Raw genomic sequence first — 25056 nt, forward strand, 5'->3', positions numbered from 1 at the left:
AACACTGTTACGCACCAAGATTCCCAGCCATGTTTTAAATCCGGCACATTACTCTACCTCCACACTTTACCTAGCTACAGTGTGGGCAATGGATATGAGAACTGCCTGATCATCTCGCGATTTATTGCATTCTGACCCATCCAAGGGCAGAAACCGTCTCTGCCTCTCTAACATTTATGCTCACCTGGTGATGTCCTGAGGAAAATGCTCCAGCATATGTTCTGGATCAGCACTGAAAGATTTCTGGTCAATTTTAGCCTCTATCAGGTTACAATAAGCTGATAATGCTGGAGGGTGAAGAAACTGTGGTCAGGGTGTCTTATTTGAGAGAATATTGTGTTTTCAATAAAAAAAATCCAAACAACAGTCTGGCAGCAAAAAGTGGTGACGTAATAAAATAGCAATTTTTATGATTCTTAGTGACATTAATAGAGGTCATTGTTTGTTTATATTTTCAAAATACTTTTACTGCATTTTATTTGATTTTGTGTGTATCTCGGTGTGTTTGTATGGACAGGTGCACGCACACCACAATGTGCCAATGAAGGTTGGAGGACACGTTATGAGAGTCAGTTGTCTGGTTCTGCCATGGGGGTTCCAGAAATTGAACTTTAATCATCAGGGTGAGGAAGTTTCATGTGCCTTTTCCCACTGAGCCCTCTTACAAGGCTAGAAAATCTTTTTCATATATTCAGATAATTTATAGACCTCTGAATGTATGTGTTTGTGAATTTAATGATGAACTTGCCATATTAAACAAGACTATAAAATACTGTGAACTCTCATATATATAACTAGGTTTTGAATAAAACCCATCTATATGTTTTTCATATGCACTAGCCATAGAGAAGAATTTTGTGCTTCTGTCAAAAATTATATTTTGTCATAAACATCTTTGCCGGTCATTGAATTCATGTTAAGCTTACAGGTCTTGGATTTTGTCTTTTTCTGAATTTGCAGGTGGAGTGACTTGAAAGTACAACCCAAAGACCCACTTGTTAACGGTTTCTTTTCAACAGCTTATAGCACTGTTGGGAGATGGGACCTTCAGGAGATAAAATATAATGGAAGGAAATTAGAAGCAGATGTGTGTCTCTTGTTTCTCCTGACTTTCTTACTGTATCCAGCTAAGTAAGGTGACATTCTTCTGTCACATGATTCCAGCTTTGGTGTAGTTCCTCGTTGTAGGTCCAGAGTACCAAAGCTAACCAGCCATGAACTGAAACCACTAAACCCATATGCTAAAATGTTTTCTTTCTATGTTGAATGTCATCAAATATTTATCACAACATCAGAAAGCAGACCAGAACAGGAGGATACGGAAGGATATACAACTTTCCTGTTAGGTAGAGATTCATTTGACTTCCTTCCCTCCATGTCGATAGCAGTTTTGGTAGCTGCATCTGAATTACATTAGACCCGATTTCCCTGTACAAACCTCCATTACTAATTCTCAATTCTTTCTTCACTGTGAAGCTACAACCCTACTAACTAACATTCCCAATTACTGTTTGCCACTGTCCCCAACATCACCCAAAGACAACACTAAGAACTGAATCTCAACAGCTCAGATACTGCTCGACTCTAAGAGCATTAGCCATCTGAAACTACTGCCTTGCAACATGTAGTTCAGCAAGTGTTGCAGGAGCTGTACCAACAAGGATTCCTGAAAGACTGCTTCTGAGATCTTGCTTTACCATGTCCAGAAGGCTTTTGGCCTCCTCTGACTTGTTCAGTAGTAATGTATACTTGCTCAGACCAACAAAATAGCCTGACATTGACAAGGTTCACTTTTACCTGAGACTAAGCTTCTGCAATGCAAAAATGGTTTTAAAAAAATAATTCTTTTGTGCTCCAGAGCAATTCATCACAAAAGAGCCCAGCTGTTCTCACATTACTCAGACACAACTCTCTCCATCCTTCTTCATTGTTTTCAAAGACTCACAAATGACTTTCTTCATTTGTGCACAAAGCACAGTCCTCCTTCTTGTTCTCTGAGTTTGCCTTCTTTCATAAGAATCCTCACTGTAACAATAGCCGAAATAAAATCATCTCTATAATTATTGTATTTGTCTCGACAGCCTACAACAACAATGACAAAATCCACTTTGCCTGAAGTGTCCCTAATACGGCATATTCTCTGCACTTGAAGTGTTACAGGTTCAAGGAATCAGTGTGAATGGTTCTGGGAGTTTACTGAGAAGCCTGACCCTATGCTAGCTTTAAGCACTATGAATAAAGCATATGAAAGGCGTGTTTCAAGCTGTTTTGAGAACCCACTGGGAACAACTTGGAAGCTAAAGAGAGAAAGCACAAGACGTTTCACATTGAAAAAGAAAGACAGAGAATACAAAAGGATATTAAAAGCCCAGTAGCCAAGACAGAAAAGCTACCTGGGGATTAGAAATTGTTCAAAAGTGTCCTATGTTCTGAAGTTATAGTTTAGAACCCTGTGGATACCTGGCAAATTCCTTATATGGTACAATTTCCAAATAATCTTTACTATTGTTTACATGTTTTATTCCCTTTATAAGTAAAATTTTTCTTTAAAATTATTAGTATATAGTTTATAGTGGGTGAAGACTATGAGCCTAAAGCCCCCTTTTTTTATTTTCTCCAGAGTTGCAGCTCCAAAGACTCACTTGTCTATACTATCTATATATTTCATTCAAAATTCTGTGAAAAACAAAGATGAACCTTAAATTAATTTTAAAATATGTGTTTCTTGGCTTGGCTGCTCCTCAGTTGCTGTGATTTCTTTTTTCTTCCTACAAACAGCATACATATGTTTCTGGTAAAGTCATCAACCGTGTCATGAGAAGTTTAAGTAAGCACTTATCATATGGGACTTAAAGTCCATCCCTTGAGAAGAAATCCATGCTTGACACTCAGATCACCCAGAACCTGTGACTAGATAAGCCACTGACATAGGGATGCTATGGTATGCTATAGAAACATAGTCATAAAATGACTCCGAACAACATTCTGCCATACTCATAGATCCGTGACTTCCTCGGCTGTCACCAGAGAAACATCCTCCTATGTCAGAACATGGTCCAAAAATGGAGTCCTGTGAGAAAAATTCTGAGTGCTTATGAGAAAACTCCAAGAAACACAGCAGAGTCTTTAAACATCTGCTCCTTCAAAACCATGGAATTGATCTTGGAATGTGTTTTTATGCTCGTCCCAGGTGTAGCAGATATGAGTGAGTTTAATTCATATAATTCATTACAACTGGCTATTTGTTTATATGCATCTGGAAATACACGTTTTTGCAATGTGCAACTTGTCTTTAAGATTATATGCACCTTGAGCTCATGAGAGCTTCATCCATCATGTGATTCTTCTTATCCCTCAGAGTTTTAATTGTCTGATGCTTTTTTGAAAAAAAAATAACTCAGCTATTGCATAAGACTTTAGTCAAATTCATTTTTAGGCTCCAGTTTTTCAGGTCCCACCTCCTATAGACTAGTAAACTCTTCTGCGATAGACAAGAAGAAATACAGAGACCCACTACTTGGCAGTGTGTTGAGAGTGAGAGATATAGAAATATTCCGTCCTAAATGTGATATCTCTATTAAATTCTTCATTTTTCAGAGGAAAATTTAAAGAACTCTGTGAGAAAGAATATGGAAAAATTGTTAAGAGCCAGTGAGAATGGAGACCAGAAAAAATAGTGCTTTTTAGAAACAACAGATACATATATGAACTCAGTATTGTGGCTTCATTCACAGGGTCTATGCAGGTCTAAGCCAGGTGTGGTCTGAATGCTGAGACTGGAATTAGACACAAGCTTCCATCCCTAACTCAGAAAGTATCTTTCATTGATGACCATTCACAAAGGAAATATTAGTCTTCAGAAGGCCACTCTAAAAGCAGTAAATTATGAAAATATGAGATCATCCAAGTCAAATAGAAAAATAACAGTCTGGATTCTAATACCCACCCAAGATGGAAAACAACACCGTACAAGATACTTCTTGAAGAGTGTCCAAATATTAAGGCCAAACTTACGTGTCTCCAGAGAAGACCTCTGACTACAAAAGTGGAATTCTTAGCTGTGGCTTTCAAGGTGTACCATGGGAAAAGTAAAAAAGGCTTGAAAACAAAATACCTAATGTTAGTTACAGCCTAGCTACTTGATAAAACAAAGGCCTAGGCTCCACAGTCTCCCAAAACCCAAGAACTATCACATATCTGTTTCAGATGTTGTCAGGAGGGTCACTGAACCTGGGCCTGTCCAAATCGTGATAAAACATCTGAACTATGTCCAGGGTGCTGTCAAAAAAAGGCACTGGGGTGTTGGCTGCCCCCATAACCCTTGTGGCCTGAGATCATCAATCCCAGATTATCCTTCAGTTGACCTCCTTGCTATGACCATGGATGGCAAAGGGGGTCTGGGCTTCCTTGGCCTGGCTACTTCGTCTCCAACAAGGAACCTCAGGTGGTTATCGCAGTATTAGGAAAATCTATTTCCTTCCTTCTGGACTTTGGGAATACCTACTCAGTCCTGGTGAAGTTTAAGGGACCCACTTGTCCTTTCTATTCCCCTATCATCAGACTTTACCAGCCTCACCAAGCCACATGAAATATATCATCCAACCTCAATACCTACTTTCTCTCAAAAGACTCAGGGGAATTAAGCCTCTTACCTTTGACCTACTAGGAAAGAATATTCTGGGCCTCATTCCCCCCCCCCACCACCATTTAATACCTCATATTCGTAGTTTAAAAAATAAACAAACAATGGAAACTGTTGTTTGGATCAGGATATTTGACTTGACAATTCAGCAATTGTTCCTCTTCCCAATCTCTATACTTGCCTCTCTTGTACCCATCAAAGACCTGCCATTTCTCTGGTCTAGGCCTCAAGGATGCCTTCCTTTCTGTTCTTCTAGATCCCCATTCACAAAATATTCATTTTTTTACTTAGACCAACCTAGACACTCACAATACTCACATTCCTACCTAACTCACAGGGAACATCCTCCCCACAGGTTTCAGGGCAGCCCACATTTATTTGGCTAGGCTCTGCCCTCTGACTTACTCTGTTTCTTCCTAAATGCTAGCCTATACAATAAGTATATGATCCTTTGTAGACTGCCCCAGCAAATTAGCAAGGCAGATACCTCTACCTTATTAAACTTTCTGTACAGCCAGAGATGTTGGGTCTTACTCTCTAAGGTCCAGTAATCCACCCCTTAAATCACTTAAATGGGATTAGCTCTCACCTCAACACACAAAAACATTATTCTAGGTTAAAAAATAATCACTCACAGTCCCTATTACCAAGGATAAAATTCTATCCTTCCCAGAAATGGCTGGCTTCTGACATTCCTTATTTCTTCTTTATATCTTCTTGCCCACTTCCTGTATAAGGTGGCTCTTGGCACATCACATGAGCCCATTCTTGTACCATTACCAAGCCATTTTGTTAATTTTAACACCCTCCCTGTCTTCAAAGATCCATCTCTACATCTTTCACACTTAATTTGTCCCTTCGTTCTCTTTGTTACTGAAAAGGAAGGATATGTTCTTGTGGTCCTAGGTCACCAATTAGGACCTTCCTTTGTTCCCATCACATACTTATTAAAAAATTAAACAATACTACCCAAGAATAGGCACCTTGTCTGTGAACTCGGGCTACAGCTGAACTTAAATGAAAATCAAAGAAGTTAACATTAGGGTCACTGATCACTGTCTTTTTCTTTTACCATGTGTACTATCCTAACCCACATGGGCCTTCAAACACCACCCTCTTCCAGATATTGTTCTTCACATAGCATTAGTAGAGAATGCTACACTTATGCTTCAACCATCTCATGTCTCAATACTTCAAACTGACTCAACTACAGACTTGCCTCTGTTAAAGTAAATATAGATATTTGATTCTGCCACTCATTACATTCAGTTCCAAATCCTAGAGTCTGCCTCCTTGCCTCTACCTGCTCTAACCAATCATTTCTTCCCTCTCACTTGGTAAAGAGCCTTTCTCCAGCTTCTAGAGCCTGCTACACTCTTTGGGTCCCCACATGTGATCAACACTCTAGTTATGAAGATACTTGCTCCTCTCCCACTACTGGACTGGAACTCTCCCTGTTTCCTTTCCTCCTTCCCTAGAAAATTTCTGATAAATCCTGAGTTTCCTTAATTCCTTCTTAGACTCTATGACCTTGTCTCTCTTGTTTCTCAATTCTATCCTGAAAGTCTCAGAGTTTCTCTATGCCCTCCTGGACTTCCTTTACTTCCAATGCCTATTTAGGGCTTTTAGAAACTCCCTCAATCAATTCTGCCTTCCACCACCAACTAAGATTTTATTAAAGTTTCACAGTGTTATCACAAGCAGTTTGGCCTCAATACAGTTCAAATGGCCTAAACTGGCATGCTTGATTTTCAGTGATAGCAACTCTGTCACTGCACAAATAAGTTAGATGCCAGAGAATCAAACAATCCTATTAAAATGGGGGTACACAGGTAAAGAAAAAGTTCTCAATTGAGGAATATCGAATGGCTGAGAAGCACTTTAGGAAATGCTCAACATCCCTAGTCATCAGGGAATTGCAAATCAAAACAACCCTGAGATTCCACCTCACACCAACAAGGATGGCTAAGATTAATAACTCAGATGACAGCAGATGCTGGCAAGGATGTGGAGAAAGAGGGACTTTCCTCCACTGTTGGTGGGGTTAAAAACTGGTACAATCACTCTAGAAATCAGTCTGGCAGTTCCTCAGAAAATTGGACATGGTACTATCTGAAGACCCAGTTATTCCTCTTCTGGGCATATACCCCAGAGACGCTCCAACATACAACAAAGACACATGCACCACAATGTTCAAAGTAGTCCTATTTATAATAGCCAGAAGCTGGAAAAATCTCAGATGTCCTTCAGTAGATGAATGGATACAAAAATTGTGGTATATTTACACAATGCAGTACTACTCAGCTATCAGAAACAATGACTTTATGAAATTCTTAAGAAAATGGATGCATCTAGAAAATATCATCCTGGGTGAAGTAACCCAGTAACAAAAGAACAGACATAATATGCAGTCACTGATAATTGGATACCAACCACAGAAAGCTCTGAACACCCCAGAAACAACTCACAGGCCATATTAAGCTCAAGAAAAACAAAGGCCAAAAAATGAAAACCTCAGTCCTTCTTAGGAAAAAAATAAATGTATAGCACCCACTCAGAATGTTGTACACCTGAACCTTAAATCATTAATAATTCAAAACCTAAGAATATAGCCTTGTGGCAATTTTTGGTATTCAAAGATCATTATGCTTAATCTATACTCACCAAGATAACTGTTTTCACATTACGTTCTGTCCTACATGTACTTTATGCTTATGGTAACTAGTGGGATTTCAATGCATGCTATCAAAGCTCTAAAAGAATTAAGTACTAACAAAATTATATTCATATAGTGTTATGCCAAAATGCCTTTAAAAATCTTTATATGTGTCCCTCTTATTTTAAATAAAGACTTAAGGGAGAAAAAAAGAAATGATCCAAACAAATTTATATTCTAATTAAAGACACATGGCACCCCAGATGGGAAGTGGGGGTCATTGGTAAACTTTAACATAACATTCATCAAAACAGCCCAAAAGTCACAATAAAGTTACAGAGGGTAAACATTCCACTCTCTCAACCTGTAGGTATAGACATCGTTAAAAAAAAAAAAAAAAAAAACGTGGTTCAAAGCTCCTCATAGGTCCTTATATCACTAATGTCACTCCTTATAGATAATATTGATCCCACTTTCCTGTCACACCATCTCTTGTTTTAGACTTTTACCTCTGCATATCCGCTAATAAATAATGTTCTACCTAACCACTCAATCCCTCCTGAGTCAATTTCACAGCCACCATTTGTGGCCTTGCCCATTGTCTTACTAGAGTCTTTCACTTCATCAATTGCTCTAACCCAAATATCTCATCCCCCCTTATCTCTCCCACAACTGTCTCTTTGCTATGGCAGACTGTTTTTATTCTTTAGGAACACACTTTGTGGACACACTGGAGTATGCAGACCATAATAACACCTCAACCCATATTCCCAAGCATTCATAATGCCTTGATTCTTTGCAGCACTTGTGCGTATAGTTGCCTACCTCATGGGTGGTCTGGCATGACTCCCTTGGTGTTCCTTTACCCAAAACTAAAAATGATACCCAGCAAAAAACCCTTCCCAAATTCTGTCACTGGATTTTAGGGGCACAGGATGATGACCAAGTGATTCAGGTCATACCCTTTCTAGCAGTCCTGGACATAACTGCTGCCATCAGCAAGACCGGCCACTTCCTTAGCTTTTTACCCTTGGTTTTCCTCGAAGTTCATCCAGCCTGCCAAATGGGCAGCTCAGATCATCCTTACCCTTCAAGGCCAAACAGACTCAATGGATGTCATAGTGTTATAAAATATCAATGACTGTCAGATATCAATGGATTCCATAGTGTTATAAATAGTGTCACTATATCAATGAGGGTCAGATATAGTGACAGCATAGAGTGGTGGTCTTTGTCTCTTGCTGGGGAAGGGGGTATATTGCTTCTACCTTAACCACTCTCCTATAGTAAAAGAAAAGATATAAGAACTTCAGACAGATCTGCAAAAAATTTCAGAAATTGGATACTACCCTTTTGAAGCCCCTCCCTCCTTCTTTTCTTAATCCTGCTAACCACACCCTGCTTCATATTGTCTTTGTCCAGGTTTCTTCAACAACAGAACCAAAAGATTTCTAACTGGCCTTGTAATCAGTTGGAACTACAGATTTACCAGCCCCTAGCTTGCAACACCTGAATATATCCTGATGGTGAAGATCAAACTTTCCCCCAAGAAACTCAATACCCCTAATTATCAGGAAGTACTCTAATGATAAAGTTTCTCCTCTTCCAGACCCCTAATGTTAATCAATAGGAAACAAAATAGGGGAAAATGTTAGCTTATTAAAGCTGATTCAAGGGGCAGAGAAAGGCTTCTTGCCATAAACTCCCTTTATAAAATGTGTGTACTTTGTAATTCCTCAAGGCATGAAAGTAGCCAGGCCATAGTCAGGCCCTGTCCAGGAGTTCTATCAGCTAGGCTTCAACCCCAGGTCTTCACTAATGGCCCTAATGATCATTTTCTAATGGTTGTAACTGTCATTCCCAGCTCTGATGTGAGAATGTGGCCAGTCCTTGCCCTAAAAAAAAATTAAAAAATCCCACCAACCCCTAAAACAAACTCTGAGCTTGCCACAGAAGCACACCAATCCAAGAGCAGAAAAAAACAACCATTTTTGAGCAACCACAAGCTCAGAACTAGAAATCACACCACAACTGGAAAAAAAAAGCTCACCTCCTAAGAAATATTATATAAGCCTCGCCTACTGCTCATTGGCTTGCTGTCTTCTGACCTGAGCAGAGGCAGCCACCCTCCTGGGTTTTCTCCTCCCAGTAAATCTCTTCTGTGAGATTTGTTGGGCAATGTGGTTTTGTGGTATTCTCTGGCACTGTCTCCATGTCCATAAGAGGAAACCAAGTATATCTTCCTGATACTGTAGAACATAAGTAGTTCCTCCACATGCAGGGAGTCTCAAGACTAACAATGGTTTGTGTTTCTGGCCTCTCTATCCCATTACTTGCCCTGTGCATTTTATGTACCAGGTCTCATGTTTGTCATGCCTGAAGTCTGTCTTCCTGTTCTACCTTGGTCTTCTCATATGCTCAGCCCTGTGCTTTGTCCTGACTCTGATACTATCTTTTACTAGATGCTCCCAGATTTTCTGGGTCCGTGATTCATGCAAAAAGATAAATATTCCCTTCATTTTTTGTTTTTAATGTATGTGTAGTGAGCCTATATGTGCACGTGTATAGGCACATGTATAGTGGTGTATGTACATGAATGTACATGTACATATGAAGCCCAAATGTATCAGGTGATTTTTTTGGCCATTCTCTGGTTTATTTGGCGAGACTGGGTTTCTTGCTGAACTCACAGATCACCATACAGGCAATTCTAGCTAACCTGCTTTTCCTGAGAATCCCCTCTTGGTGACTCTTTTAATTCTTGGGTGCTAAGTTTACAGACTGAAACAATGCACCCCGTTCCACTCATATGCATTCTGGAGAGTCACATTCTAGTGAACAGCAAATATTTTATTCTGGGATCCATCTTGCCAGCGCACATATTCATTATTAATGTTAAATCATCCATCCTTATGAAAAATGTCAGGGTGGCAGATTTGAAGACCCATTCCATGCACATAAAGACCTAAAGTTTTTGGATAAATACTTCTAAAAGAAATGAGAAGAAAAAAACTAAAGAAACTAGGCACATAATTAGAGATTTCGAAAAGAGGAAGCTTAAGAAAGATCTCGTAAAGTAGAATTAGGGGACTAGAAAATATAGTGATAAGAAATGACACTTTGCAACCCCTCAGGATGTATAATGATATCAACCAACCAGACCACCCAGAGATCCCAGAGACTAAATCACCAGCCAAAGTGTACACACGGAGGGACCTATGGCTCCAGCAACAACATATCAGGCATCAGGAGAGGAGAGGTCCTTGGCCCTGTGAAGGCTCAAACCTCAGTGTAAGGGAATACCAGGGCTGGGAGATGGGAGGGAGTGAGTGGGTGAGGAAGCATTCTCATAGGGTTGGGGAAAGAGGGGACAGGAGGACTCAAGAGGGGAACCTGGGAAAGGGGATAACATTTGAATATAAGTAAAGAAAATATACAATAAAAAGAAAAAGAGAAAAGAAATGACAGTTGTCCTAAATAAAAACAATTTTGAAAAAAATTATGATATAGGACCAGTTGGTTATCTTTTTCCACACAGGACAAAGATAGGAGTTTAAATGTCAACTTGTATGAATGTAAGAAAGCAACTCCCTCCTGCAATGTTATTGCTCAAAAATGATGTTGAACTCTATATGTCAAGAAATGAAAAAGTGTAGAGTCTGTGAGTTTCAGGTGACTGCCAGGAAGCCCTGTTTGCTTTCAGCATTACAGGTTGAAAACACTCCATTTCCATCAATTATTTCAAATGAGATTCCCTACAGTGCCCATATGCCTTCTCAGTGTCTCTCCCACCTTAAGTTATGTTGCCAGAATTCCCACAAGGCTTCTTGTAGGAAAGATATTTGCCCAGATCTTACTTGTCAAATGCTCTCAAATGGCAAGGACTACACTAGTCTGAAAAATAGAGCACATTTGTGCACATGTTCTTTCGAAATCCTCAGAGATCATTCAAGTTAAGCTTCCTTGTCCTCTCTTATTAGCCCTGCACTGCAGCTGGAGCCTCTGAGACAATGCACTTTAAGTAGCCTCTATTTATAGAGTCGTGAAAAGAACAGAGTCAGATTGCAGAGACTCTCCTCTAAAGCTTTAGAATTTCGTGATGTTTCTGTCTCTAGTATCAATGTTGAAAATGAAGGTTATTTAGGGAGGAGAGGTATTCATCCATGGCAGACTCCGGGTATCCAAGGCAGTCTGCTTTGAGAAGCGTGACACAGTAGGAATATGCATGTCATGTACTGCAGCCCGTTAGCTCCTCTTTCTGAGAGCACAGAGCTGTGGATCTTGACAGCCACAGCACTGGTTGTCTCACACCCACCTACAAGGCAAACGTGTTATTTCCATGCCTTTCCCCTTTGTTCCGTTTTCCTTTAATTGAGCGGTATGAAGAACGGAAGGTGATTGGAGGAAGGCTGGGGACTTACTTTCAGAGAACAAAGGAAGCTCTGGAATTTGGGATTCATCCTCTTCTGGCTCTTCCTTAAAGTACTTGTCCGGGTCTAGAAGAAATGCTGGCTTATTCACTTCAGGCAGCTCTTTCAAGTTTCTAAGGCTTAAGCACCCAAATGTGCCTTCAAACAGCAAATTTAAGGGAAAGAAGAGAGAGAAAGGACAATGTCATTATTCTTTCAATTGAGCTAATGCATTCCCAATTTCCCCTTTCAACGTTAGCCTTCCTGTTACCCAGCCTGCATGGCTGCAGGGTTCACCACACCTTCTCCCCATCCTCACAGGGTCTGTCCTGGTCAAAGGGACAAAGAACAACTCAGGTTTCCTTTTTGTCTGTTTTGCATTTTGTGGATTTTCTACAATACTCCCTTGAAAATAAATATTCTATCGTTTTGGAAAGGCTTGAATCTCTCTTTTATCACCAAGAAAATTATATTCTTAGTGAAATAGAATATATTTTTCAATGATTCTTGAATAAAAACATCTAAAATTTGGAATTGACAGGTGCTTTTTCATTCCACTATAAGATAATCCCAAAAAGTATCTTATTCATTTTGTCTGTGAAAAGGTAAATAATCTATATCAGCCACACATTAAAAGCAAAATTTTGAGCAAACTGAATAAAATTATTGCCTCATATGACAAGTAATAATAAAATCAAAATTAATAAATACTAGATCAAGATACAGTTTTATGCTCTGTGGCTTAGTCCTGTGGAGGCAGAAACTGGTTACCTATCACCATGTATGTGATCTCCAAGGTATGTTAAGTCTTGCTCTTCTATTTTATCACCCATCAGAATTATCACTCAGAGAGCATACTAAATTATGGGTTCCCATGTACCACTCCTGGCTTCTGATAGTTTTTGAATATAGATGAAATAAAAGAATGATTGTACTAGACTTTACATGTTTAATACTTTCCATAATGCTGATGGTACTAGAATAGTGTTCAGTCTTTGAGAGTCAGGATGCTAAGCCAAGCAATTGTCTCCATTTGAAAGGGTTCATTAAAGCTTTAGCCCCTCACGTTCCTTATCGATAATTTACCAGAATTTAAACAATTGGTGAATTCTATACTATTTACCAACTAGAAGAACTAGAAAAACTCTTTTCTGAGTTAAAACAACTGTTGCTGGTTAAAGAATTTTTTAATGTATAATATGTCATAGATCCCAGGACAAAATAAACTTATAGGAAGGGTATTGTCATTTTGAGAGTAGTTTCACCAAAAATTCTAAAGTCACTATATCTGCCTCATTAAAATTCAGCTATTGACTATGAGTTTAAGAAAATATTCTAGTAAGCAGTTTCATTCAATTTTAGAGTTTCAGGGAAAAACTTTATTTTTACTACTAAGAAACTGACTAATTTAATGTAGCAATGATTCAATGCTTGAATTATCAACATAATCATGATCATCATCATCATCATTATTTTAAAACAGGGCCCTTGTGGTAGTTTGAATATGCTTGACCCATGGGAAGTGGCACTATTAGTAGATGGAGGAGGCCTATCCTCCTTAGAGGAAGGGATATACATATATACATACATGCATACATATATGTATATGTGCACGTAAATGTATATATATAGAGAGATAGATCCAGAAATGGATATATATACTTGTATGTATATGTGTATGTATATGTAAAAATGTAGAGATAGATCCAAATCCAGATATGTGTGTGTGTTGTGTGTGTGTGTGTGTGTGTGTGTGTGTGTGTGCAATGTCAAATCATAATGACCTTGAGAACACACCTCTGGAAATGTTAGTAAGAGTATTTTCAGTAAGACCCGCTCTGAATATAGGTGGCAGCAACCCATAGGCTGTGATTCTACTCTGAACAAAGGAGAAACCCTGCTTAGCACCAACATCCCTTTGTGCCTTGTCTGCATCCTTTTCTATGGACACAATGAGCCACAGTGCAATTCAGGTGCTCAGGTCTTTCAGGCGCTTTACCCATCCATCCCCCATTTGCCCTTAGTTTTTGTTTGTTTGCTCTGCTTTGCTTTGCTTTGTTTTCTTTTGTTTTGTTGTCCTTGAAGTTAGTGCAAAGTATTTTAATACTGGTGCTAATTTTATTTTGTAACTATTGGAAGTAAATTATACAGGTTTTCTGGCTTTGTATGCCATGAACATTGCATGTTACTTAATAGGCCCAAGTCTTACCCTCCTCTTCCATCAAATGAAGATAATAAAACCAAAAATTGTATTTATTATGATATGTGAATATTCTTGCTAGATAACAAAGTTCTTTGTCTTATTCACATTCTTTTATAAAATGTCATTCTATATTGTGTTTATAGTTATTACTTACTGGTTGATTTTTGTATAATTTCATCATAGCAAGGTTTATGTGTTTTGTTACTAAAGATATTTCTCTTCTTATATGTTAGGCTGAAATTCATTTCTTCTGATGATCTGGTAGGGAAGAAGATAATTCATGATATAATATAGTAATAGCTATAAGAACAGACAGATACTGTCTGATACGGTAATTCCTATCTTACCTTTACAAAAAGCATGTTTAGTTCTGTGTTTGTAAGTCACAATAGTAATACTGCCTTAAATTATTGAAGCCATGACTTTAAATAAGATATCAGCTACTCAAGTGACAGCACAGAAGAGAGAAACACAGGTGTAGTCCAGAAAACACTGTCAGTTGCAAAGTCAGGGGAAAATGATACAACAGGAAATTCCACAGAAACAAATTCACACTCCCATTGCCTTGTTCGTTGGTAGCATTGGGAGCATTGCTATCTTTCAGCATCTCCCATACCATGTTTTTTATGGTACCCAAAAGCCAAAAATGAGGAGTTATCTTAAGCTACTCTCTGGATCTATGAAAAACTTTAGATGGGCTGGAATGCCCATCACCTAACAAGGAAACATGAGGAGCTAAGATGCCTGATCTTGGTTGTCAACTTGATTCCATCTGTAATCAACTAAAACCCAAGCAGCTGCCACATCTGTGTAGGATTTTATTTATTAGATCATTTGGTGTAGGAAAACCTACCCTAAATCTGGACCATGTTTTCTGCCAATAGTCTATGCAAATTGACATGGAAGAACAAGAACGAGGCATTTGTAGTTTGCCTCTTTGCCACCAGTCTCAATGGCAAATTTGTCTGTACTATTCATTAAACATTTATTTACTGGTGTTAGACTTATTTCATTGGTTTCTCAGTGTTGACTGAAAACCAGAAACTGTCCAGAAAATCTTTCAGACTCCATCATCAGATTGGAACTGCTGAGACACCCAGTGTCATGTTCTTTACTGGATTCTTTGCCTTTCTGCAGGAAGACAGTCATTGTTAGACTAACCAGATTATAGTTTGTAAACTACTACTACTACTACTCACACACACATACAAACACACACACACACACACACACACACACACACAAATAAATTCTGTTCCTTTAAAGAACTTTGACTAATACACGAGGGGAAATATTTTATACCTCTATAAAATCTGCCAGGGAAGAGAAAATGGTATCAGATACTTAAGATTCACTATCAAAGATGTCTAGCTTAACAGATAAAACTTCTGTTTACAAAAGTCGCTAGGGATGTATAAAGAGCACCAGATCTGAAAATATCCATCTTGCTCAAGCCATGTGGAACCATGGGAATGTTCTGACTTCCCTCTTTCTGGAACTCCTTTCCCATATCACCTGGCCTTTTGTACTTATGACTCTCCAATTTAATAACATTTATTCCAAATCTATTGCAAATTTTGTAAAAATTGAATCATGAAGCAATTCTTAATTCTCTCAGTCTCAATTTTACTTCAGCACTCTGTGGTGTCATGGTTTGGGGAAACTATTTTAGTGTGTGTATGTGTGTGTGTGTGTGTGTGTGTGTGTGTGTGTGTGTGTTCATTCAAATGGATGTAGAGAACAGGGACAGAGTCACATCCCTTGGAGCTCTAGGTACAGATGGGTAATATCTCTGGATGTCTGGATGTAGTGGCTAAAAATAAACTCCAGTCTTCGACAATAGCAGGAAAGTCTTTTTCCACTAAGCAGTCTTACCCACTATCTTGCTGTGGGTTTTACAGAGGTCTGTGGATAACAATTCATGATGTGTCTAATACTATTATTCAATAAATGTTAATTTATTATTTTTTGCTTTATTCTATTTTATAGCATCTTACAAATTCATCTTAAAATATGAATAAAGTAAATCCGTGACTCGTTTTTAATATTAAACTACACAACTTAAGAATGTACTGACTTGTATGTCTAATCATTCATAAACATTGTACTCTGGAAACCATTTTTAGGTTTACAAGGTGTCATAATAAAGATCCAAAATTCTGGGACATCTCTCACTTACTTTATTTCATCCTTTGGAAATCTTACATTGATGCTTATTACATTTTAAGAAAGCACTATTAAACAATATAAGCTGGAGAGCTCATGAAGACCAGTGTTCAGTTTCCAGCGCTTACATACCAACTCACTACTGCCAAATCCAAAACAAACAAACAAACAAACTCGGGAAAAGTGATTATTAGTGGTGGCTCTTAGTGTACGAAAGTAGATGCTGGCCTCCAAGATTTCTCAGAATCACTACTACCTGTTGGTCTTCTCAGCTCTTTCCATCCTGTTTCCTTCCCTAAACTTCTCCTGCTCATGGACTTCCTTTCTCCCCAGTTCTCATTCCTATATAACTCTGCCAGACCAGATACATGACCTCTTCACCTTCTCATTATCCTCCTCTCTTGCCACCCTCTCCTTGCCCCTGGTTCTTCCTCTCTTTCTCTCTACTCTCCCTCCTCAGTTCCTTTCATGGCCTTTCATGTTTCTTTCATTGGTCATATTCAGTGTACTATTTATTCTTCCGGCTTTAGTCTCTCCCAGATACCTCTGGCTGTACTCTCCTTCATATCTACAATAAAAACTTTCCTTTCAAGTATTCCTTGGAGTGACATGACTTCACTTTGTCACCTGTAACTCTTGTTCTAGGCAATCTAATGCCTCCTGGCCCCCACTGGCTGCAGTAAGCAAATGGTGCACATGAGCTTTTAAAATCATACATATACACTTACCAATAAATATATCAATTTAAAAAAATTATTTATTTTAAAAATCAACATTAGTTATTATTAACTACAAGTTATGTTAGTGATATTCATGTTGTTGTTGTTTTTAGTGTCCTTTTTGCGATGTCAAAGTTCTCTTTAAGTATTTGAATTCTGAGCTTCTCTAGCCTATGAGACTTACTCGTAGTTTTCTTGGTTATCACCACCTTGGTGGTTTCAAAGCGCTCCTGTCATATTTTTTTATACTATCCCTTAAGTTGGACCTGTATGATTTTTTTCATGTGATTACACTGGATTTTTTGATCACTGGGAACAATGCAATGAGGGTGAAGTGTTGTCTTGATTGCTCTGAGAGATACATTGCATTGTCACTAATTGGTGATATTAACCTTCATCATCAAGTTGATATTATATTGTCAAGTTTACACTAATAGAAAGCTTACTGTTTTTATTTAACTTTCCTTTAGAGGAAAGTTTCCATAATTTAGGTGAGATGAGGAGAAAAGTTGGACAATGTCCTTGAGTGTCCACGTATCTATGATAGATGTATTTAGAATTATACATTTTTAAAGAGAGGATGGTATAATTCTAAAATATACATCTGTAAGCTCCATCTGCTCAGGAATGAGGTAAATTCCTTGAGAGCTCAGAATTGTATTTTTTGGGAAATAACAACCCCTTATGGGAAAATGCGGTAGCCTATAGGTTTGTCCTTATGAGCCACTGCAACATGTAACTTGAGGCCATTCAAGTTAGGTAATTTCTGGGAAATGGTTCTGACAAAAGTCTATCTCTTGATTGGTATTTAATAATTAATAGAACTTAATTCATATTTTGAACAAAATGGTGAAGCTAGTTTTTCTATCAAATCTCCGGATTAACAGTTTGCTTTCTGAAAATAAATTTTGGGTATATGTGAAGTTCTTTCCCAGTAATGCTGCATTGATTCCCCTCAAAATAGGTTATGTTATTGCTTATAAAATTAGTATATTATCAGGGCTGCATAGGTAATTCTGCTGTTAAGAGAAAATATTGCTTTTGCATGGGACTCTAGTTTGATTCCCGGTCTCCAATAGAATGGCAAACAATTGATTGCAGCTCTCAGTCCAGAAAAATCAAACACCTTACACCTTTTAAAGAACCTGCACTCATGAGCAAAATGTACACATGGTCACAAATATAAGAAAAGCTAATAAACTAAACCTTTAAAACCTATCATATTATTTAGCCACTTATGGTCTTCACAGATTAAACTGAGCATTTTAAGAGTTAAGTTTGAAAGAGTAAAAATATGGTAGTGGAAATAGGTGAGGTGGGTTGCAAACTTTACAACTATTGAGTTAGTAATATAATTTCACTGAAAAAGTATCATAGACATAAACTAAGTACAAAAGCTTGAGAACTAGGAATGTCCCAGATTTTTCCAACCTTTTTTTATTGGATATTTTCTGCATTTACATTTCAAATGTCATCCCTTTTCCACAATCCCATCTCCCTCCCCCTTCCTATGCATCCATGAAGGTGCTCCCTCTCCCAACCTACCTCTCCCACCTCAGCTCCTTGGCATTCCAATACACTGGGAAAACAAGCCTTTGCTGGACCAAAGAACTCTCGTCCTATTTATGCCAGACAATGTTATCCTCTGCTGCGTATGGACCTAGCACCATGGGTCTCTCCATGCAAACTCATTGGTTGATGTTTTAGTTCCTGGGAGCTGTGGTGGGCTTGGTTAGTTGTTGATTTTGTTCTTCCTATGGGATTGCAGACTCTTTCAGACCCTTCAATCCTTTCTCTAAGTCCTTCATTGTAGTTCTCCTGTTCAGTCTGATGGTTAGCTGCAGACATCCTCCTCTGTATCAGTGTGGCTCTGGCAGAGCCTCTGAGGAGGAATCCATATCAGGATATTGCCAGTAAGCAATACTTGGCATAACCAATAGTTATTAAGTTCACTAGGCACATAGTTTAGTCTCTCGATGATCTTTTCTTCAAATCTCCCTCCTCTATTTGTCCCTTTATTTCTTCTCAGAAAAGTTTTGTTTCTCCTTATAAGAAGAACTGGAGTATCCACCTTATGTCCTTCTTTGTTTTTGAGTTTCAAAAGTTCTGTGTATGGTTTCTTGGATATTACCAGATTTTTGGACGAGTATCAGCTTATAAGTGTACATACTATGACTGTTCTTTTGTGACTGGGTTACCTAACTCTTGATGATGGCTTCAAGTTCATTCATTTGCCTAGGAATTTCATGAAGACATTGTGTTTAATAGCAGATTAGTACTTCAATGTGTATATGTACCAAATTTCTGTATTTATTATTCTATTGAAGAACATCTGGGTTCTTTCCAGCTTCTGGCTATTATGAATAAGGCTACTTTCAACATGGTGGAGCATGTGTCCTTGTTATATGTTGGAGCTTCTTTTGAGTATATGCCCAGGAGTGATATAGCTGGGTCCTCGGGTAGTACTGTGTCCAATTTTCTGAGGAACCACCAGACTGATTTCCAGAATGGTTGTACCAGCTTACAATCTCACCAACAGTGGAGAAGAGTTTCTGTTTCTCCTGATCCTTGCCAGAATCTGCTGTCATCTGAATTTTTGATCTTAGCCATTTTGGCTGGTGTGAAGTAGAATCTCAGGGCTGTTTTGATTTTCATTTCCATGATGATTAGGGATGTTGAGCATTTCCTTAGGTACTTCTCAGCCATTTGATATTCCTCAGTTGAGAATTCTTTGTTCAGCTCTGTACCCCCTTTTTAAATGGGATTATTTGATTCTCTAGTCTAACTTCTTGAGTTCTTTGTATATATTGGATACTTGCCCTCTATATGTTGTAGGATTGGTGAAAATCTTTTCCCAATCTGCTTGTTGCTGTTTGGTCCTTTTGACGGTGTCCTTTGCCTTACAGAAGCTTGCAATTTCATGAGGTCCCATTTGTCGATTCTTGATCTTAAATCATAAGCAACTGGTGTTCTGTTCAGGAAATTTTTCCATGTGCCTATGTATTCTAAGCTCTTTTACACTTTCTGTTCTATTAGTTTCAGTGTACCTGGTTTTATGTGGAGGTCTTGGATCCACTTGGATTTAAGTGGACTTAAGTGTTGTACAAAAAGATAATAAAGAATCAATTTGCATTCTTTTGAATGCTGGTTGCCAATGGAACCAGCACTATTTGTTGAAGAGACAGTCATTTTCATTGAATGTTTTTAGCTTTTATGTCAAATGGCCATAAGCATGTGGGTTCACTTCTGGGTCTTTGATTCTATTCCATTGATCAACCTGCCTATCTCTGTACCAATGCCATGCAGTTTTAGTCACAATTGATCTGAAATACAGCTTGAGGTCAGGGATGGTGATTCCTCCAGAAGTGGTTTTATTGTTGACAAGGATTTTTTCTATCCTGGGTTTTTTATTATTCCTAAAGACTATGCATCCCCACATCAGATAGAGGCCTAATACCCAAGGTATACAAAGAACTCAAAAAGCTAGACACCAGAGAATTAAACAACCCTATTAAAAATGGGGTACAGACTTAAACAAAAAGTTCTCAATCGAGGAATATCGAGTGGCTGAGAAACATCTAAGGAAGTGCTCAACATCCTTAGCCATCAGGGAAATGCAAGTCAAAACAACCCCGAGATTCCACCTCACACCAGTTAGAATGCAACTGAGCAGGCTCTTATTTGTGACAGTAGGGTCTGTTCCCAGGCAGCATTGTCAACTGTGCCCTGAGAGTTCTGGGCAGCTTCTCCCTGGATAGTCAGTGGAGAGAGAGTGCAGAATTCTTCCTAAGCTCAGGAATTAGAGCCCTCCTGTGGCTCTTCCAGATGACACAGCAACTCCTTCATTTTAATAGTTAATACTGTACCATGACTTTTCCCAAAGTATGATGATATGTACCCATATTGAATCATTGGCTTTTTATAGTATAATTCAATACAGTTTAAATTAAGTATCTTTTATAAATTACACATTGTCCAATGCAGAAATTTTAAAAGTGGGTGGAAAGTAAAAGAACCTTCCAAGAATTATAGTATAAAATTGACTTACTTAAATGACAACATATAGAACAGAATTAAGTTAAACCTTGAAGTCAAAGGAGCATTTCTGTGTAAAGCCAGATTGTAAATCGATCTATATATGCTAGGGCCAAGAACCTATTGTTTGCATTCCACAGATATCTGACTTTCAGAAGAGTGATTGCCATTAAAATATAGTGGGCAATCCTATTAAAAAACAGTCTCACCTGGGGATCCATCACATATGCAGTCACCAAATCCAAGCACTATAGCTGATCCCAAAATGTACTTACTGGCAGGAACCAGACAGAGATGCCCCCTCAAGAACTATGATAGAGTCATATGGATACAGCTGAACAGGTTTGCAGCTAACCATCAGTCTGAACTCGGGGATCCCAATGAGGTTGCTAAAGAAAGGACCTAAGGAGCTGAAAGGGGTTGCAACCTCATGAGAAAATAACATTATCAACCAACCAAAACATCTAAAACTCCCATGGACTAAAACACCAACCTCTGTGCACACTTTGAGAGATGTATTGATCCAGTTGTGTATGTAGCTGAAGATAACAGTGTCTGGCATCAATGTGAGAAGAGGCTTTTGTTCCAGAGAGGGCACATTGTCCCAATGCAGGGGAATGACAAGGCAATGGGGTGGAGAGGGGAAATCAGAAGGGAGTGCACCTTTGTGAAGGCAACTGTAGGTAAAAGGGGAGATGGGTGCAGGCCAGGGTAAAGGGATAACATCTCAAATGTAAATACAGAGTACCTAATAAAAATGACTTTAAAAGCAGGGTACAGAGCTAAACAAAAAATTCTCAACTGAGGAATATCAAATGACTGAGACGTACTTACGGAAATGCTCAACATCCCCAGTCATCAGGGAAATGCAAATAAAAACAACCCTGAGATTCCACCTCACACCAGTCAGAATGGCTAAAATCAAAAACTCAGATGACAGCAGATGCTAGTGAGGATGCGGAGAAAGAGGAATACTCCTCCACTGTTGGTGGGGTTGTAAGCTGATACAACCACTCTGGAAATCAGCCTGACAGTTGCTCAGAAAAATGGACATAGTACTACCTAAAGATCCAGTTATTTCCCTTCTGGTCATATACCCCAAAGATGCTCCAACATACAATAAGGGCACATGCTCTACCATGTTCATAGCAGCCTTATTTATAATAGTCAGAAGATGTAAAGAACCCAGATGTTCTTCAGTAGATGAATGGATACAAAAAATGTAGTATATTTACACAATGGAGTACTACTCAGCTATTTGAAACAATGACTTTATAAAATTCCTAGGAAAATGGATGCATCTAGAGAATATCATCCTGAGTGAGGTAACCCAGTGAGAAAAGAACAGACACAATATACAGTCACTGACAATTGGATACTAGACCCAGAAAGCTCTGAATACCCAAGAAACTACTCACAAACCATATGAAGCTCAAAAGGAAGGATGGCCAAAATGAGGAAGCCTCAGTCCTTCTTAGAAAAATAAATAAGTTTATAACACCCTTTTAGAGCATGGTACACCTAGTTCTTAAATCATTAATAAATCAGGAGCTAATAATGCATCCTTGTAGCAATCCTTGGTATTTAAAAATCATTATGTTTAATCTTTACACACCAAGAAAACTTTGACTAGTTCCATGTTACGTTTTGTTTTATATGTACTTTTTGCTCATTGTAACTAGTAAGTTTTCAATGCATACTATCACACCTTTAAAAAAAAATCAAGTACTGACAAAAATATATTTGTGCAGTTTTATGTAAAAATTATTTTAAAGTTTGTACATTTTTCTCTGTTTTTTAAAACAAGGTTGCTTGATTTAATAAAAATAAGAAAATATAATGGAAACTGAAAAGAGGTGAATATTCCTAAGAGGAGATGCAAAGACAAAAAAAAAATTAAGTAGGAGAGCACGTGTGCCACCTGGGGTTTCTAAGGGCATTTCAGAACCATTATAGCTCCGTCTCTGGTGGGTACCACTTGTCTGAGAAGTTGGAGGATAACAACTGCTTAGGGATCTCTTAACTAGTTAACATATCAGAGACTCATTCATTATCACTGACTAAGAATGGCCATGCATCACTCATACCTGTTCTTTTCTGAAGAAAAATAGAGAAGTGGATCTGAGGAAAATGGAGGTTGGGAGGGAACGTGGACGAGTAGATGGGAGGGGAAGCTTGAATTCAGATGTATTGTATGAGAGAAGAAAAGGGAAAACAGAAGAATACAATAAGAGGCTTATTTTTTTCTTCAAAACTAGTTTACATGGCAGTGTGAGAAAAGGTGCTTTGGTTTCAGGAGACCTAAAATCAATTTCTCTCTGCCCTGCTTATAGACGGGAAATATGGTGATTGTGACAAGAACTCCAGAGTGATGTAAAAAGAAAGTAAAATAGTAGTAGCTTTGCTTCACAAAATATTCAGTGAGTTTGAAAGTAATTCTTCATCATTTTAATCTGGTTTGATTGGCAAGCAGCATAACATAATATAAAATTTTTCACTTTACTACTAGAAGTCTGTATGAATCTTTTGGGTCATTATTGTTCTTTAATCCTCTTTCTCTTACTTCCCCAGATGTAAACTGGGAATAAAAATAACATCTGTTTTTTGGGAGTATAATGAGAATAAATGAGTTAAGTGAAAAACAACCTAAAACAGTTCCTGGAGTGTGGTAACAAAGCTCATAGATGTGGGTTACTATTATTTTATTCAACAACACAATATCATTTTATTCTAAGAAGAAAGTTCCAACACCACTTTCTAGTGAGTTCTAGTACTTTTGGTTACAATCAGAGTGACCAGTCAGGACACTGGAAAATATAACTACCAAAATGATAGCTTACTGTTTTAGGATTTTGAAGACTTCAATTTTTTAAAAATTAATAGGTTGTTATATTTCATATCTTAGAGCAGGTTAATTATCATCGATTGTTGGCAAAAGCTGAATATCAGTCCTTCAAGACTTTTATGTCAGATAATTCCTAACTTAAAACAAAACTTTATTTTTGTATATGCTTTTTTTTCTTTAAATCTATCAATTTTCTAATTTAATTTACCACATGACACCAACTGGCAAAATAATTAGGAAATCAATAGCACATACAACTTTAAATATCACCTGCTTACTAATAATTGTAGACTGCTATTACTGCTAAGGGTACCAGAAGCACTGATGTTAAAGACTGGCTTCTGCTTTATCAAAATCACTGGGAAGTAAAAGTAAATTTCTATTTTATTTCTCATGTGACTTTATCCTGATTTCTTATAATTAATCTCTCTTTCTAAATTAATTTCTTAAATGATGGATAAAGGGGAAAATGTGACAGAGAGTCAAAGAAGGAATAGAATTGTTTGCTATTTCTGTAGTGTAGTAATGAACATTGATTAATAGACGATACATAAATAGATAGATGTGTCTTGTCCATAATAGTGATTAAGTACCAAAGCTTTTCTGTAAGATACTGCATAGGTGCCTTTCGCAGGAATTCTTCAACAAAATACCAATTGTACCATGTAAAGATGTTATTGGGCTTGCCCGGATAACATGCCTCTGATATTTTTTTCAACTTCCTTTTGAATTATTAAGACATAATTCACATAGAAAAATGTTTATAGTTACAAAAAAACTCCAATTTAAAGTGAGGAGTAAGATATCTTGAATGTGTGGGACATGGATGGATACACCTTTATTTCTGCACGTAGTTAGCAAGGGCAGCATGATCTCTGTGAGTATTATGGTCTACATAATGGGATGAAGGCCTGCCAAGACTACATAGTGAGATTCTATCTCAAAATCAACCCCTCCCCCAAAGCCACAAAAAAGAAACTAAAAGAAAGAAAAAAAAAACAAAAGAAAGAATAAAAGAAAAAAAGGGAGGGAGGCAAGAAGGGAAGGAGGGAGGGAGGGAGGGAGGGTGTGTGTGTGTGTGTGTGTGTGTGTGTGAGAGAGAGAGAGAGAGAGAGAGAGAGAGAGAGAGACCAAAAAAGATATCAGGGACAAATGACATAGCTCAGTGTGTGAATGCTCTTGCCACCAGCCTTGAGGGTCTGTATTCAATCCTTGGAATCCACGTGGTGAAAGGATAGAAACAACTCCAGGATGTTGTCCTCTGATTCCACACATGCCCGGAGGCCCATGTGCCTATGCACATGTCCATATACACGTAAGATACCAAGTAAATGCAGCACTGATGACTTCCTGCACAAGATCAAAGCAACCCCCATTCCAG

The 25056-nt window shown here is 38.1% G+C and overlaps 1 protein-coding gene across 1 annotated transcript in view; it reads right to left on the reverse strand.

The window, feature by feature from the left end:
- WDR49 (WD repeat domain 49) overlaps window positions 1-25056 on the reverse strand; it is a gene marked incomplete at both ends in the record, with an annotated part of 205975 nt that overhangs the window by 5298 nt on the left and 175621 nt on the right. Inside the window, 2 exons of the mRNA XM_080915350.1 lie at window positions 11720-11866; window positions 14065-14168. Of these exons, the coding sequence (XP_080771476.1) occupies window positions 11720-11866; window positions 14065-14168 (251 nt within the window). The remainder of the gene's footprint in view (window positions 1-11719; window positions 11867-14064; window positions 14169-25056) is intronic.

The sequence above is a fragment of the Micromys minutus genome, assembly GCF_963924665.1.
Source record: "Micromys minutus genome assembly, chromosome: 4".
In the NCBI taxonomy this organism is placed as follows: domain Eukaryota; kingdom Metazoa; phylum Chordata; class Mammalia; order Rodentia; family Muridae; genus Micromys; species Micromys minutus.